The sequence below is a fragment of the Dendropsophus ebraccatus genome, chromosome 12 (genome assembly GCF_027789765.1).
Source record: "Dendropsophus ebraccatus isolate aDenEbr1 chromosome 12, aDenEbr1.pat, whole genome shotgun sequence".
In the NCBI taxonomy this organism is placed as follows: Eukaryota; Metazoa; Chordata; class Amphibia; order Anura; family Hylidae; genus Dendropsophus; species Dendropsophus ebraccatus.
Window position 1 is genome coordinate 3,871,689 of NC_091465.1, and position 17,930 is coordinate 3,889,618.

The 17,930-nt window shown below is 35.6% G+C and overlaps 1 protein-coding gene across 1 annotated transcript in view; it reads left to right on the forward strand.

Annotated features, from left to right (window-relative positions):
* Positions 1 to 17,930, forward strand: part of AJAP1 (adherens junctions associated protein 1) — a 302,246-nt gene that overhangs the window by 237,650 nt on the left and 46,666 nt on the right. Inside the window, exon 4 of the mRNA XM_069947483.1 lies at positions 16,934 to 17,176. Within this exon, the coding sequence (XP_069803584.1) occupies positions 16,934 to 17,176 (243 nt within the window). The remainder of the gene's footprint in view (positions 1 to 16,933; positions 17,177 to 17,930) is intronic.

Here is a 17,930-nt window from a genome sequence, read left to right on the forward strand (position 1 = left end):
TTAGTAGTAGTAGTGTGGTAGTGTACTGTTATTATTATTAGTAGTAGTGTGGTAGTGTACTGTTATTATTATTAGTAGTAGTAGTAGTAGTGTGGTAGTGTACTGTTATTATTATTAGTAGTAGTAGTAGTGTGGTAGTGTACTGTTGTTATTATTATTATTATTATTAGTAGTAGTAGTAGTAGTGTGGTAGTGTACTGTTATTATTATTATTAGTAGTAGTAGTGTGGTAGTGTACTGTTATTATTAGTAGTAGTAGTAGTGTGGTAGTGTACTGTTATTATTATTATTAGTATTAGTAGTAGTAGTGTGGTAGTGTACTGTTATTATTATTATTAGTATTAGTAGTGTGGTAGTGTACTGTTATTATTATTAGTAGTGTGGTAGTAGTGTGGTAGTGTACTGTTATTATTATTAGTAGTAGTAGTGTGGTAGTAGTGTAGTGTACTGTTATTATTATTATTAGTATTAGTAGTGTGGTAGTGTACTATTATTATTATTAGTAGTAGTAGTAGTAGTGTGGTAGTGTACTGTTATTATTATTATTATTAGTAGTAGTAGTGTGGTAGTAGTGTAGTGTACTGTTATTATTATTATTAGTATTAGTAGTGTGGTAGTGTACTATTATTATTATTAGTAGTAGTAGTAGTAGTGTGGTAGTGTACTGTTATTATTATTATTATTAGTAGTAGTAGTAGTGTGGTAGTGTACTGTTATTATTATTATTAGTAGTAGTGTGGTAGTGTACTATTATTATTATTATTAGTATTAGTAGTGTGGTAGTGTACTGTTATTATTATTAGTAGTAGTAGTGTGGTAGTGTACTGTTATTATTATTATTATTAGTAGTAGTAGTAGTAGTGTGGTAGTGTACTGTTATTATTATTAGTAGTAGTAGTAGTAGTGTGGTAGTGTACTGTTATTATTATTAGTAGTAGTGTGGTAGTAGTGTACTGTTATTATTATTAGTAGTAGTAGTAGTAGTGTGGTAGTGTACTGTTATTATTATTAGTAGTAGTAGTGTGGTAGTGTACTGTTATTATTATTATTAGTAGTAGTGTGGTAGTGTACTATTATTATTATTATTAGTAGTAGTAGTGTGGTAGTGTACTGTTATTATTATTATTATTATTAGTAGTATTAGTAGTGTGGTAGTGTACTGTTATTATTATTAGTAGTAGTAGTAGTAGTAGTAGTGTGGTAGTGTACTGTTATTATTATTATTATTATTATTAGTAGTAGTGTGGTAGTAGTGTACTGTTATTATTATTAGTAGTAGTAGTAGTGTGGTAGTGTACTGTTATTATTATTAGTCGTAGTAGTAGTGTGGTAGTGTACTGTTATTATTATTATTAGTAGTAGTAGTGTGGTAGTGTACTGTTATTATTAGTAGTAGTAGTAGTGTGGTAGTGTACTGTTATTATTATTATTAGTAGTAGTGTGGTAGTGTACTGTTATTATTATTATTAGTATTAGTAGTGTGGTAGTGTACTGTTATTATTATTAGTAGTGTGGTAGTAGTGTGGTAGTGTACTGTTATTATTATTAGTAGTAGTAGTGTGGTAGTAGTGTAGTGTACTGTTATTATTATTATTAGTATTAGTAGTGTGGTAGTGTACTATTATTATTATTAGTAGTAGTAGTAGTGTGGTAGTGTACTGTTATTATTATTATTATTATTAGTAGTAGTGTGGTAGTGTACTGTTATTATTATTATTAGTAGTAGTGTGGTAGTGTACTATTATTATTATTATTAGTATTAGTAGTGTGGTAGTGTACTGTTATTATTATTAGTAGTAGTAGTAGTAGTAGTGTGGTAGTGTACTGTTATTATTATTATTATTAGTAGTAGTAGTAGTAGTGTGGTAGTGTACTGTTATTATTATTATTATTAGTAGTAGTAGTAGTAGTGTGGTAGTGTACTGTTATTATTATTAGTAGTAGTAGTAGTAGTGTGGTAGTGTACTGTTATTATTATTAGTAGTAGTGTGGTAGTAGTGTACTGTTATTATTATTAGTAGTAGTAGTAGTAGTAGTGTGGTAGTGTACTGTTATTATTATTATTAGTAGTAGTAGTAGTAGTAGTGTGGTAGTGTACTGTTATTATTATTATTATTATTAGTAGTAGTGTGGTAGTAGTGTACTGTTATTATTATTAGTAGTAGTAGTAGTAGTAGTGTGGTAGTGTACTGTTATTATTATTAGTAGTAGTAGTAGTGTGGTAGTGTACTGTTATTATTATTATTATTAGTAGTAGTGTGGTAGTGTACTGTTATTATTATTATTAGTAGTAGTAGTGTGGTAGTGTACTGTTATTATTATTAGTAGTAGTAGTAGTGTGGTAGTGTACTGTTATTATTAGTAGTAGTAGTAGTGTGGTAGTGTACTGTTATTATTAGTAGTAGTAGTAGTGTGGTAGTGTACTGTTATTATTATTATTAGTAGTAGTGTGGTAGTGTACTGTTATTATTAGTAGTAGTAGTAGTGTGGTAGTGTACTATTATTATTATTATTAGTATTAGTAGTGTGGTAGTGTACTGTTATTATTATTAGTAGTAGTAGTAGTGTGGTAGTGTACTGTTATTATTATTATTATTAGTAGTAGTAGTAGTAGTGTGGTAGTGTACTGTTATTATTATTATTAGTAGTAGTAGTAGTAGTAGTGTGGTAGTGTACTGTTATTATTATTATTAGTAGTAGTAGTAGTGTGGTAGTGTACTGTTATTATTATTAGTAGTAGTGTGGTAGTAGTGTACTGTTATTATTATTAGTAGTAGTAGTAGTAGTAGTGTGGTAGTGTACTGTTATTATTATTAGTAGTAGTAGTAGTAGTAGTAGTAGTGTGGTAGTGTACTGTTATTATTATTATTATTATTAGTAGTAGTGTGGTAGTAGTGTACTGATATTATTATTAGTAGTAGTAGTAGTAGTAGTGTGGTAGTGTACTGTTATTATTATTAGTAGTAGTAGTAGTGTGGTAGTGTACTGTTATTATTATTATTAGTAGTAGTAGTGTGGTAGTGTACTGTTATTATTATTATTAGTAGTAGTAGTGTGGTAGTGTACTGTTATTATTATTAGTAGTAGTAGTAGTGTGGTAGTGTACTGTTATTATTAGTAGTAGTAGTAGTGTGGTAGTGTACTGTTATTATTAGTAGTAGTAGTAGTGTGGTAGTGTACTGTTATTATTATTATTAGTAGTAGTGTGGTAGTGTACTGTTATTATTAGTAGTAGTAGTAGTGTGGTAGTGTACTGTTATTATTATTATTAGTAGTAGTAGTGTGGTAGTGTACTATTATTATTAGTAGTAGTAGTAGTAGTGTGGTAGTGTACTGTTATTATTAGTAGTAGTAGTAGTGTGGTAGTGTACTATTATTATTATTATTATTAGTATTAGTAGTAGTAGTGTGGTAGTGTACTGTTATTATTATTATTATTAGTAGTAGTGTGGTAGTGTACTGTTATTATTATTATTATTATTAGTAGTAGTGTGGTAGTGTACTGTTATTATTATTATTAGTAGTAGTAGTAGTAGTAGTAGTAGTGTGGTAGTGTACTGTTGTTATTATTATTAGTAGTAGTAGTAGTGTGGTAGTGTACTGTTATTATTATTAGTAGTAGTAGTAGTAGTAGTAGTAGTAGTGTGGTAGTGTACTGTTATTATTATTAGTAGTATTAGTAGTAGTAGTGTGGTAGTGTACTGTTATTATTATTATTAGTAGTAGTAGTGTGGTAGTGTACTGTTATTATTATTATTAGTAGTAGTAGTGTGGTAGTGTGGTAGTGTACTGTTATTATTATTATTAGTAGTAGTAGTAGTGTGGTAGTGTACTGTTATTATTATTAGTAGTAGTAGTAGTAGTAGTGTGGTAGTGTACTGTTATTATTATTAGTAGTAGTAGTAGTGTGGTAGTGTACTGTTATTATTATTAGTAGTAGTAGTAGTAGTAGTGTGGTAGTGTACTGTTATTATTATTAGTAGTAGTAGTGTGGTAGTGTACTGTTATTATTAGTAGTAGTAGTAGTAGTGTGGTAGTGTACTGTTATTATTATTAGTAGTAGTAGTAGTGTGGTAGTGTACTGTTATTATTATTATTAGTAGTAGTAGTAGTGTGGTAGTGTACTGTTATTATTATTAGTAGTAGTAGTAGTAGTGTGGTAGTGTACTGTTATTATTAGTAGTAGTAGTAGTGTGGTAGTGTGGTAGTGTACTGTTATTATTATTATTAGTAGTAGTAGTAGTGTGGTAGTGTACTGTTATTATTATTATTAGTAGTAGTAGTAGTGTGGTAGTGTACTGTTATTATTATTATTAGTAGTAGTAGTAGTGTGGTAGTGTACTGTTATTATTATTATTATTATTATTATTATTAGTAGTAGTAGTAGTGTGGTAGTGTACTGTTATTATTATTATTATTATTAGTAGTAGTAGTGTGGTAGTGTACTGTTATTATTATTATTATTATTATTATTATTATTAGTAGTGTGGTAGTGTGGTAGTGTACTGTTGTTATTATTATTAGTAGTAGTAGTGTGGTAGTGTACTGTTATTATTATTATTATTATTAGTAGTAGTAGTGTGGTAGTGTACTGTTATTATTATTATTATTATTAGTAGTAGTGTGGTAGTGTACTGTTATTATTATTATTAGTAGTAGTGTGGTAGTGTACTGTTATTATTATTATTAGTAGTAGTGTGGTAGTGTACTATTATTATTATTATTAGTATTAGTAGTGTGGTAGTGTACTGTTATTATTAGTAGTAGTAGTAGTGTGGTAGTGTACTGTTATTATTATTATTATTATTAGTAGTGTGGTAGTGTACTATTATTATTATTATTAGTAGTAGTAGTGTGGTAGTGTACTGTTATTATTATTATTATTAGTAGTAGTAGTAGTGTGGTAGTGTACTGTTATTATTATTAGTAGTAGTAGTAGTAGTAGTAGTAGTGTGGTAGTGTACTGTTATTATTATTAGTAGTAGTAGTAGTAGTAGTAGTGTGGTAGTGTACTATTATTATTATTATTAGTAGTAGTAGTGTGGTAGTGTACTGTTATTATTATTATTATTATTAGTAGTAGTGTGGTAGTGTACTGTTATTATTATTATTAGTAGTAGTGTGGTAGTGTACTGTTATTATTATTATTAGTAGTAGTGTGGTAGTGTACTATTATTATTATTATTAGTATTAGTAGTGTGGTAGTGTACTGTTATTATTAGTAGTAGTAGTAGTGTGGTAGTGTACTGTTATTATTATTATTATTAGTAGTAGTAGTAGTAGTGTGGTAGTGTACTGTTATTATTATTAGTAGTAGTGTGGTAGTAGTGTACTGTTATTATTATTATTAGTAGTAGTAGTAGTAGTGTGGTAGTGTACTGTTATTATTATTATTAGTAGTAGTGTGGTAGTGTACTATTATTATTATTATTAGTAGTAGTAGTGTGGTAGTGTACTGTTATTATTATTATTATTAGTAGTAGTAGTAGTGTGGTAGTGTACTGTTATTATTATTAGTAGTAGTAGTAGTAGTAGTAGTGTGGTAGTGTACTGTTATTATTATTAGTAGTAGTAGTAGTAGTAGTAGTGTGGTAGTGTACTATTATTATTATTATTAGTAGTAGTAGTGTGGTAGTGTACTGTTATTATTATTATTATTATTATTAGTAGTAGTGTGGTAGTAGTGTACTGTTATTATTATTATTAGTAGTAGTAGTGTGGTAGTGTACTGTTATTATTAGTAGTAGTAGTAGTGTGGTAGTGTACTGTTATTATTAGTAGTAGTAGTAGTAGTAGTGTGGTAGTGTACTGTTATTATTATTATTAGTATTAGTAGTGTGGTAGTGTACTGTTATTATTATTAGTAGTGTGGTAGTAGTGTGGTAGTGTACTGTTATTATTATTAGTAGTAGTAGTGTGGTAGTAGTGTAGTGTACTGTTATTATTATTATTAGTATTAGTAGTGTGGTAGTGTACTATTATTATTATTAGTAGTAGTAGTAGTAGTGTGGTAGTGTACTGTTATTATTATTATTATTAGTAGTAGTAGTGTGGTAGTGTACTGTTATTATTATTATTAGTAGTAGTGTGGTAGTGTACTATTATTATTATTATTAGTATTAGTAGTGTGGTAGTGTACTGTTATTATTATTAGTAGTAGTAGTGTGGTAGTGTACTGTTATTATTATTATTATTATTAGTAGTAGTAGTAGTGTGGTAGTGTACTGTTATTATTATTAGTAGTAGTAGTAGTAGTGTGGTAGTGTACTGTTATTATTATTAGTAGTAGTGTGGTAGTAGTGTACTGTTATTATTATTAGTAGTAGTAGTAGTAGTAGTGTGGTAGTGTACTGTTATTATTATTATTAGTAGTAGTAGTAGTAGTAGTAGTGTGGTAGTGTACTGTTATTATTATTATTATTATTAGTAGTAGTGTGGTAGTAGTGTACTGTTATTATTATTAGTAGTAGTAGTAGTAGTAGTGTGGTAGTGTACTGTTATTATTATTATTATTAGTAGTAGTGTGGTAGTGTACTGTTATTATTATTATTAGTAGTAGTAGTGTGGTAGTGTACTGTTATTATTAGTAGTAGTAGTAGTGTGGTAGTGTACTGTTATTATTAGTAGTAGTAGTAGTGTGGTAGTGTACTGTTATTATTATTATTAGTAGTAGTGTGGTAGTGTACTGTTATTATTAGTAGTAGTAGTAGTGTGGTAGTGTACTGTTATTATTATTATTAGTAGTAGTAGTGTGGTAGTGTACTATTATTAGTAGTAGTAGTAGTAGTAGTGTGGTAGTGTACTGTTATTATTATTATTAGTAGTAGTAGTAGTGTGGTAGTGTACTGTTATTATTATTATTAGTAGTAGTAGTAGTGTGGTAGTGTACTGTTATTATTAGTAGTAGTAGTAGTGTGGTAGTGTACTATTATTATTATTATTATTAGTATTAGTAGTAGTAGTGTGGTAGTGTACTGTTATTATTATTATTAGTAGTAGTAGTGTGGTAGTGTACTGTTATTATTATTATTATTAGTAGTAGTAGTAGTGTGGTAGTGTACTGTTGTTATTATTATTAGTAGTAGTAGTAGTGTGGTAGTGTACTGTTATTATTATTAGTAGTAGTAGTAGTAGTAGTAGTAGTAGTAGTGTGGTAGTGTACTGTTATTATTATTAGTAGTAGTGTGGTAGTGTGGTAGTGTACTGTTATTATTATTATTAGTAGTAGTAGTAGTAGTGTGGTAGTGTACTGTTATTATTATTATTAGTAGTAGTAGTGTGGTAGTAGTGTGGTAGTGTACTGTTATTATTATTAGTAGTAGTAGTAGTAGTGTGGTAGTGTACTGTTATTATTATTAGTAGTAGTAGTAGTGTGGTAGTGTACTGTTATTATTATTATTAGTAGTAGTGTGGTAGTGTACTGTTATTATTATTATTAGTAGTAGTAGTAGTGTGGTAGTGTACTGTTATTATTATTATTATTAGTATTAGTAGTAGTAGTGTGGTAGTGTACTGTTATTATTATTATTAGTAGTAGTAGTGTGGTAGTGTACTGTTATTATTATTATTAGTAGTAGTAGTGTGGTAGTGTGGTAGTGTACTGTTATTATTATTATTAGTAGTAGTAGTAGTGTGGTAGTGTACTGTTATTATTATTATTAGTAGTAGTAGTAGTAGTAGTGTGGTAGTGTACTGTTATTATTATTATTAGTAGTAGTAGTGTGGTAGTGTACTGTTATTATTATTAGTAGTAGTAGTAGTAGTAGTGTGGTAGTGTACTGTTATTATTATTAGTAGTAGTAGTGTGGTAGTGTACTGTTATTATTATTAGTAGTAGTAGTAGTGTGGTAGTGTACTGTTATTATTATTAGTAGTAGTAGTAGTGTGGTAGTGTACTGTTATTATTATTATTAGTAGTAGTAGTAGTGTGGTAGTGTACTGTTATTATTATTATTAGTAGTAGTAGTAGTAGTGTGGTAGTGTACTGTTATTATTATTATTAGTAGTAGTAGTGTGGTAGTGTACTGTTATTATTATTAGTAGTAGTAGTAGTAGTAGTGTGGTAGTGTACTGTTATTATTATTAGTAGTAGTAGTGTGGTAGTGTACTGTTATTATTATTAGTAGTAGTAGTAGTGTGGTAGTGTACTGTTATTATTATTATTAGTAGTAGTAGTAGTGTGGTAGTGTACTGTTGTTATTATTATTATTAGTAGTAGTGTGGTAGTGTGGTAGTGTACTGTTATTATTATTAGTAGTAGTAGTGTGGTAGTGTGGTAGTGTACTGTTATTATTATTATTAGTAGTAGTAGTAGTAGTAGTAGTGTGGTAGTGTACTGTTATTATTATTATTATTAGTAGTAGTAGTAGTAGTGTGGTAGTGTACTGTTATTATTATTATTAGTAGTAGTAGTAGTAGTAGTAGTGTGGTAGTGTACTGTTATTATTATTATTATTAGTAGTAGTAGTAGTAGTGTGGTAGTGTACTGTTGTTATTATTATTAGTAGTAGTAGTGTGGTAGTGTGGTAGTGTACTGTTATTATTATTAGTAGTAGTAGTGTGGTAGTGTGGTAGTGTACTGTTATTATTATTATTAGTAGTAGTAGTAGTAGTAGTAGTGTGGTAGTGTACTGTTATTATTATTATTATTATTAGTAGTAGTGTGGTAGTAGTGTGGTAGTGTACTGTTATTATTATTATTAGTAGTAGTAGTAGTGTGGTAGTGTACTGTTATTATTATTATTATTATTATTAGTAGTAGTAGTAGTAGTGTGGTAGTGTACTGTTATTATTATTATTATTAGTAGTAGTAGTAGTAGTGTGGTAGTGTACTGTTATTATTATTATTAGTAGTAGTAGTAGTAGTAGTAGTAGTAGTAGTAGTAGTAGTAGTAGTGTGGTAGTGTACTGTTATTATTATTAGTAGTAGTAGTAGTGTGGTAGTGTACTGTTATTATTATTATTAGTAGTAGTAGTGTGGTAGTGTACTATTATTATTATTAGTAGTAGTAGTAGTGTGGTAGTGTACTGTTATTATTATTATTAGTAGTAGTAGTAGTGTGGTAGTGTACTGTTATTATTAGTATTAGTAGTGTGGTAGTGTACTGTTATTATTATTATTAGTAGTAGTAGTGTGGTAGTGTACTGTTATTATTATTATTATTATTATTATTATTATTAGTAGTAGTGTGGTAGTGTGGTAGTGTACTGTTGTTATTATTATTAGTAGTAGTAGTGTGGTAGTGTACTATTATTATTAGTATTGTGTTATATTACTGTTGTTATTAGTAGCCGACAGCTTTCATTGATCTTTGATAAAAGAAGTAAGATGAAAAAACATTGTAATCAAAGAGTTTTCTGGGCAGAATTAATCTAGAATGTATCCTGAGAATCAGGTTGGCGCCCACACCCAGCACTGCCACCAGTCAGCAGTCTGTCAGAGTCATACACAGTGAAACAGAGCAGGAAGCAGACAGCGCCATCATTGTGTAGTGGCCGCACTGTGTTACTGCAGCTCAGCTCTCATTCACTTCAGTGAGTCGCACTTTCCCAGCACAATCAGTAAGCTAAGGGAGCCCTCCGCCCCTCGGTGTGTATGACCTGCGGGGGTGCGGGGTGTCGGCACAGCACTACCTGTTATTGATGACCCAGTCTGATCCTTCTCGGGTTCTGTGATTCAGTAGTGATGGATCCTCCCGCACATACAGGCAGATAGAGAAGGCCGTTCTTTATTACAGAACAATGTGTATTGTGCTCTGGGAGGAAATCAGGTCGACAAACAGAAGTCGCTGGTGTAAAATAATGGACGACCTTCATTCTGTAGAATTTTCTGTGACAGAATCCATGGGAGCCGCAACGAATAAAGAACAATGACACAGAATCAATTGTTATACAAAGATACATGATTGTTACTATATGTCACTGATCAGGGTGTGATGCAGTCAGTGATGTCATTTATCAGGGTGTGATGCAGTCAGTGATGTCATTGATGAGGGTGGGCTACAGTCAATGATGTCATTTTTCAGGGTGTGATGCAGTCAGTGATGTCATTTATCAGGGTGTGATGCAGTCAGTGATGTCATTGATGAGGGTGGGATACAGTCAGTGATGTCATTTATCAGGATGGGTTAGTCAGTGATGTCATTGATGAGGGTAGGATACAGTCAGTGATGTCATTTATCAGGGTGGGATACAGTCAGTAATGTCATTGATGTTGGTGGGATACAGTCAGTGATGTCATGTATGAGGGTGGGATACAGTCAGTGATGTCATTGATGTTGGTGGGATACAGTCAGTGATGTTATGTATGAGAGTGGGATACAGTCAGTGATGTCATGTATGAGGGTGTGACAGTCAGTGATGTCATGTATGAGGGTGGGATACAGTCAGTGATGTCATTGATCAGGGTGGGATACAGTCAGTGATGTCATTGATCAGGGTGGGATACAGTCAGTGATGTCATTTATCAGGGTGGGATACAGTCAGTGATGTCATTGATGAGGGTGGGATACAGTCAGTGATGTCATGTATCAGGGTGGGATACAGTAAGTGATGTCATTTATCAGGGTGGGATACAGTCAGTGATGTCATTTATCAGGGTGGGATACAGTCAGTGATGTCATTTATCAGGGTGTGACACAGTCAGTGATGTCATTGATGAGGGTGGGATACAGTCAGTGATGTCATTGATCAGGGTGGGATACCGTCAGTGATGTCATTTATCAGGGTGGGATACAGTCAGTGATGTCATTTATCAGGATGGGTTAGTCAATGATGTCATTTATCAGGGTGGGATACAGTCAGTGATGTCATTTATCAGGATGGGTTAGTCAGTGATGTCATTGACGTTGGTGGGATACAGTCAGTGATGTCATGGATGGGGGTGTGACACAGTCAGTGATGTCATTGATGAGGGTGGGATACAGTCAGTGATGTCATTTATAAGGGTGGGATACAGTCAGTGATGTCATTGATCAGGGTGGGATACAGTCAGTGATTTCATTGATCAGGGTGGGATACAGTCAGTGATGTCATTGATCAGGGTGGGATACAGTCAGTGATTTCATTGATCAGGGTGGGATACAGTCAGTGATGTCATTGATCAGGGTGGGATACAGTCAGTGATTTCATTGATCAGGGTGGGATACAGTCAGTGATGTCATTGATGAGGGTGTGATACAGTCAGTGATGTCATTGATCAGGGTGGGATACAGTCAGTGATGTCATTGATCAGGGTGGGATACAGTCAGTGATGTCATTGATCAGGTTTTGATACAGTCAGTGATGTCATTTATCAGGGTGTGATACAGTCAGTGATGTCATTGATCAGGGTGGGATACAGTCAGTGATGTCATTGATCAGGTTTTGATACAGTCAGTGATGTCATTTATCAGGGTGTGATACAGTCAGTGATGTCATTGATCAGGGTGGGATACAGTCAGTGATGTCATTGATCAGGGTGTGATACAGTCAGTGATGTCATTGATCAGGGTGCGATACAGTCAGTGATGTCATTGATCAGGGTGTGATACAGTCAGTGATGTCATTGATCAGGGTGGGATACAGTCAGTGATGTCATTGATCAGGTTTTGATACAGTCAGTGATGTCATTGATGTTGGATAATTATTTATAAATCCTACAATGTGATTATCTGGAATGTTCTACAGATTCTGTCTCTCACAGGTGAAGTTACTGACCAGAAATATTACCCCCTCTCCATTCTGTGTAGGTGGTCGGCAGCGGGTCAGATACTGATTATCGCCACTGTAGAGCAATAGATAAGTTGGTAGATATGATCCCTGTCAGTAGGATTATGGTGTTCTATCTCTGGGTGGCATAAACTAGAGACAGAGAAGCTGATCAGGCTGATGTATCACTTACATTGTTCTGTGCAGCTGATCCAGAGATCTCCTCCTGTATAACATGGACAATAGGTAGTCCTCTCCATTATGTGCATGAGCCCAGTAGTCCTGGATATTCATGAGAAGCAGAAAACTCCGCCCACCAGCTGGCAGTTATCTATCCATGCTGTGTATAGGCAGTCACCTGTCAATCAGCACCTGGGGGGCGGGATGGGGGTGCGTCAACAATCCTATTCTCCTGCATATTAGGAGAACGGCTGAACAGAATGATGTAAGTAATACACGGATCTGTTCAGAATTTTATGTCACTAGCTTATGCCGCCCTCATTTAAGGTGGAATATACCTAGTGACAGATTACCTTTAAAGATATTAATACACCAGGACTCCCTAGGGCGGCATACAACTCCTTTAGTCTCCGGGAACCAAATGTCGCATGGTCGGGATTGGACAAACCAATCGTGCTGGAGATTCGCTCATGTCTATTAGTAATCTGTACAGAAAGTCATTGCCTGTAGACAGACGTCATACTCCGAGCTATTTTAGCTAGCACCCTGCCGCCCTTATCTATATCTTACCTTACTGAAAAACACTATCATTTCACTCCGACTCGTTGCAGTTGACTTATTGGAGACAGCTGAAATAAAATTGCTTTTACTTTTCAATAAATCAAGTGAATAGATTTTTTCTAGCCGCTGCCACAAGTATCAGGACGCGCAGCCTTCCCAGAACGCTATAAAACATCTGAGGACCACTATGGAATGGAGGACGTTACCTCCCCCCCGGGAGACGGCCACCTGCATTCAGACAACTCCAGAGTGCCGAGCCAAAGAAGAGGTCGGACACTTCGCGTATCGGTCACCGCCGCCCTAATGGGGTGACATGTGGTGAAATCCACCCCAGGCCCAGGTCCACATTTATTGCCTTAGGAAACTAAGAATTACCAAAACCTAGGATTCTAATATTAGATGTTTTCTACTGGATATGACCGCCCTATCTATGTTCCTTCCTCACACAGAGAGAGTATTAGGCTTGGAGGGATGATGGGGTGACATGCAAGGGTTTATTGGTCCTCCAGGGAACATTGTGCTAATGCAAAATGATCTAATGGCCTTGGAGGGCTCAATGACTTTAGATGCAGGAGTTTATTGGTCTTGGAAGGAACGTTGTGTTGATATAAAAGGGTCCAATGGCTCGAAGAGCTAATTGTGTTCACATACAAGGGTCTATTGGCCTCAGAAGGCCCATGGTGGTCTATTGGTCTTCGAAGGCTCATTGTGTTGAGATACAAGGGTATACTGGCCTTGGTGTATCCATGGTGGTGACATCAAAGGGTCCATAGCAAGGTAACTAAGCATTCTGAAGACCTGCCCAACCATGGTCCCAGACTCCAGGGGTCCACAGATACCATACCTGGGGGCAGCCCTGACCGTGTACTGGTAAGGGAGACTTTATCCCACTAATAGTCTTAGGGTCCTATTAGACTAAGAGATTTTTAACGATAAACAATCACAAACTAGCTTGTTTATCGTTAACCTGAAATCGTTCCCCACATTACACAGCACGATATTCGTTAGGATAGTTACTAGGATTGGAACTACGATGGTTTACTCCATCTGGTGAAGGAACCAATGCGGAATTACAGCGAATGAATGCGAAATTATAGCGATTGAATGCGGAATTACAGCGAACAAATGCGGAATTACAGCGAACAAATGCGGAATTACAGCGAACGAATGCGAAATTATAGGGAACGAATTTCGGCATTACAGCGAATTAATGCGAAATTATAGCGAACAAATGCGAAACTATAGCGAACGAATGCGGAATTACAGCGACCGAATGCGAAATTATAGCGAACGAATGCGAAATTATAGCGAACGAATGCAGAATTACAGCGAACGAATGCAGAATTACAGCGAATGAATGCGAAATTATAGCGAACGAATGCGAAACTATAGCGAACGAATGTGGAATTACTGGGAATGAATGCGAAATTATAGCGAACGAATGCGGAATTACAGCGAACGAATGCAGAATTACAGCGAATGAATGCGAAATTATAGCGAACGAATGCGAAACTATAGCGAACGAATGCGGAATTACAGGGAACGAATGCAAAATAATAGCGAACGAATGCGGAATTACAGCGAATTAATGCGAAATTATAGCGATCAAATGCGAAACTATAGCGAACGAATGCGGAATTACAGCGAACGAATGCGAAATTATAGCGAACAAATGCGAAATAATAGCGAACGAATTCGGAATTATAGCGAACGAATGCGAAATTATAGCAATCAAATGCGGAATTACAGCGAACGAATGCAGAATTACAGCGAATGAATGCGAAATTATAGCGAACGAATGCGGACTTATAGCGAACGAATGTGAAATTATAACAAACGAATGCGGAATTACAGCGAACGAATGCGAAATTATCGAATACAGAATTACAGCAAATGAATGCGAAGCTCTAGCGAACGAATGCGAAACTATAGCGAACGAATGCGGAATTACAGTGAACGAATGCGAAATTATAGCGAACGAATGCGGAATTACAGCGAAAGAATGCGGAATTACAGCGAACGAATGCGAAATTATAGCGAACGAATGCGAAACTATAGCGAACGAATACGGAATTACAGCGACAAATGCAAAATTATAGCTAACGAATACGGAATTACAGCGAATGATTGCGAAATTATAGCGAATGAATGCGAAACTATAGCGAACGAATGCGGAATTACAGTTAACGAATGCAAAATTATAGCGAACGAATGCGGAATTACAGGGAACGAATGCAAAATTATAGCGAACAAATGCGAAACTATAGCGAACGAATGCAGAATTACAGTGAACGAATGCGAAATTAGAGGGAACGAATGCGGAATTACAGTGAACGAATGCGAAATTATAGGGAACGAATGTGGAATTACAGGGAACGAATGCGGAATTACAGCGAATGAATGCGAAATTATAGCGAACGAATGCGGAATTACAGTGAACGAATGCGAAATTGTAGCGAACGAATGTGGAATTACAGTGAAAGAATGCGGAATTATACTGAACGAGTGTGAAATTACAGGAAAGGATGAGCCATGAGCGAACGATGAACAATTTCTCGTTGGTCGCTTGAGTCCTTTCATTGGTTAGGGCCCTTGCTAAAAGAGTAACATTGGGCTCCCGATGTTCCTAACATTAGGCTGTCCATTATAGAGAGTGTTTCCCTGGATCTGCAAAGAGCGCCCACACCTGGAGTGCCTTGGTATCTCTCCAGCTTTGGCTTCTTTGATGCAGGAACCGGTTACCCCATTGTTGATACATAGAAACATAGAAGATTGTCGGAAGAAAAGGCCTCCTGGTCCATCTAGTCCGCCCTTATATTATTTCCTTTCTTATTATCTAAGATATATGTATATACCCTGCAGGTTTACGTTATTGTAGATATTGTAGATTTACCTACCACATCTGCTGGAAGTTTGTTCCAAGCATCTACTACTCTTGTGTTCAGTCTATTTAGGAAGAACACGGCACTACTTCTATGCATGGCTGCAAGTAAATGGCAGGAACTAAGTGTGAATTGGACTGACGGTGGTTGCCTCGGAGGGGCACCTCATACATAAAAGTCTTGAACACACAACAATTCAATGAGGAAAAAGCTGAGGGCACTCACCGGTTATGTTCAAATCCTGATGATACTTTAAAAACCGGACAGGCAGGAACGCCAAGTTCTTATAGCAGCTGTTTTGTGTGCATGCGCGCTTCATCAGACACAAGAAGCGCACATGAGCATGAAACAGCTGCTACGTTCTGTGCTGGTGAGTGCTTGGCATCCCCGCCTGCGATGATATGTCCTGATGGTTTTTAAAGTATCATCAGGATTTAAGGATTTGCACGTAAACGGTGAGTGCCCTCAGCTTTTTCCTCATCTGTTGTTTCTGATCTCTCCAGCATCTGACCTCACACTGTGTCCTCTTGGTCTTGTTTTTATATATTAAAAATGATTCCCCTAAGAACCTTATTTAAAGGGGCACTCCGGCACATATCTTTTCCTTTCAAATCAGCTGGTGTCAGACAGTTCTATAGATTTGTAATTTACAGGATTGTAAGAGATTGTGACAACCTAATAGCAGAGAATCTTCCTGTGGTCGCTCCCTGCTGTATATCAGCTCCAGCACTAATAATAACAGTAATCATCCTCCTCCTCCTCCATACTGTACAGCCAGTCACACAGCTCCATGGAAATGCTTGCTAACACCGACTGCCAAAGCTTCCAGAGAAACCGAGCGCAGAGGAAGGAGACAGAACTGGCAGGAAGAGATTAAATCCGGAATTATTTACAGATACTGAATTGTTATAAAATGGCGTTTCTGGTCTTTTAAAGGAAAACTCCGGTAAAAAAAAATACTTTCAAATCAACTGATGTCAGAAAGTTATATAGATTTGTAGCTTACTTCTATATAAAAATCTCCCATCTTCCAGTACTTATCAGCTGCTGTATGTCCTGCAGGAAGGGGTATATTCTCTCCAGTCTGACACAGTGCTCTCTGCTGCCACCTCTGTCCATGTCAGGAACTGTGCAGAGCAGGAGAGGTTTTCTATGGGGATTTTCTGCTGCTCTGGACAGTTCCTGACATGGACAGAGGTGGCAGCAGAGTCACATTTACCCTCATCAAACAGACGGTCCTGCCGGTTTGTGTGCGTGTGAGTGTAGGGGGGGTGGACACAGAGTCACTTTAAAGGGGTTATACAGGATTAGAAAAGCACAGCTACTTTCTTGCAAAAACAGCTCCTCCCTTGTCCTCAGGTTGTATGGAGTATTACAATTCATCTCCAATCATTTTAATGGAAATGAGCCCCCAAACCCCCGCACTCAACCAGAGAACTAGAGAGGTGCTGTGTCTGAGAGAAAGCAGCCATGTTGTTCTAAGCCTGGACAACCCCTTTAACTCTTTCCTGATTCCTAAAACCTTTCCCCCTCCGGCATCTTATGGTCTGATGTGGTGATAACCCAGATCTTTGCCTCCTGAGACTCCAGCCGCCATAATCACCGTCTTATTTTCCCTATAGCTGCGCACAAAGCGGAAATGCCAGGAGGAACAGTCACCAACGAAAGATCACTCAACAAGAAGAGAGCTGCCAAAACCTGACCGACTTCACCCCGGCCCGTGTGCCCAGCAACATGGACATATTCACCGCATACAACGAAACCCTGCAGTGTTCCCATGAGTGTGTAAGGACCCCGGTACCTGTCTACACGGACGAGGCGTTACACCAGACCGGAGCCTACAAGACCACCTTCAATGGCAATAGGTGAGCGAGCCCATGGCTTTATGAAGTTCTGTGTTCTGCTCATTTTGAATCAGTTGGGAGATGTGGTATCACCTTGTATCTTATTGTATGTGTGTTATTATTTGTGTTTTGTGTTGTTTTATCATGTAGGGATGTTGTGGGTATCGGTGACAATCACTGCACCCTCTGAGACGTTACAATATTTACTTGTTTAGAGGAAGTTGAACCTTTTCCTATTGTTCTGATAAGATCCAGGCTCAGACACTATTTTCTATTTTTTTCATATAAATATTATTTCTTAATGTAGGTTTATAGTGGTCAAGGCTCCAGCACTGACATTAGCTCCCCCTAGTGGCGGCTCCAGGAAGCCAGAATATTATCATTCAGCTTTGCCCATTCACAGCATTATAGGGATGTATTAGGGAATGAGTGAGGACACAAGGTGGGACATAAAAATAACATTCACTTTAAGGGGACACGTTTTTTAACGTTTAACAATTAAATGTTGTAAGTTAATATTCAGCAAAATTGGAGAGCGACAAAGTAATTTGAAAAATATAAAAAATCTGCCGAGAGTGGTCGGCCCTAAAACAGATTGTTCTCCTCCACTTCTATCTATCTATCTATCTATCTATCTATCTATCTATCTATCTCCTATCTATCTATCTATCTATCTCCTATCTATCTATCTATCTATCTATCTATCTATCTATCTCCTATCTATCTATCTATCTATCTATCTATCTATCTATCTCCTATCTATCTATCTCCTATC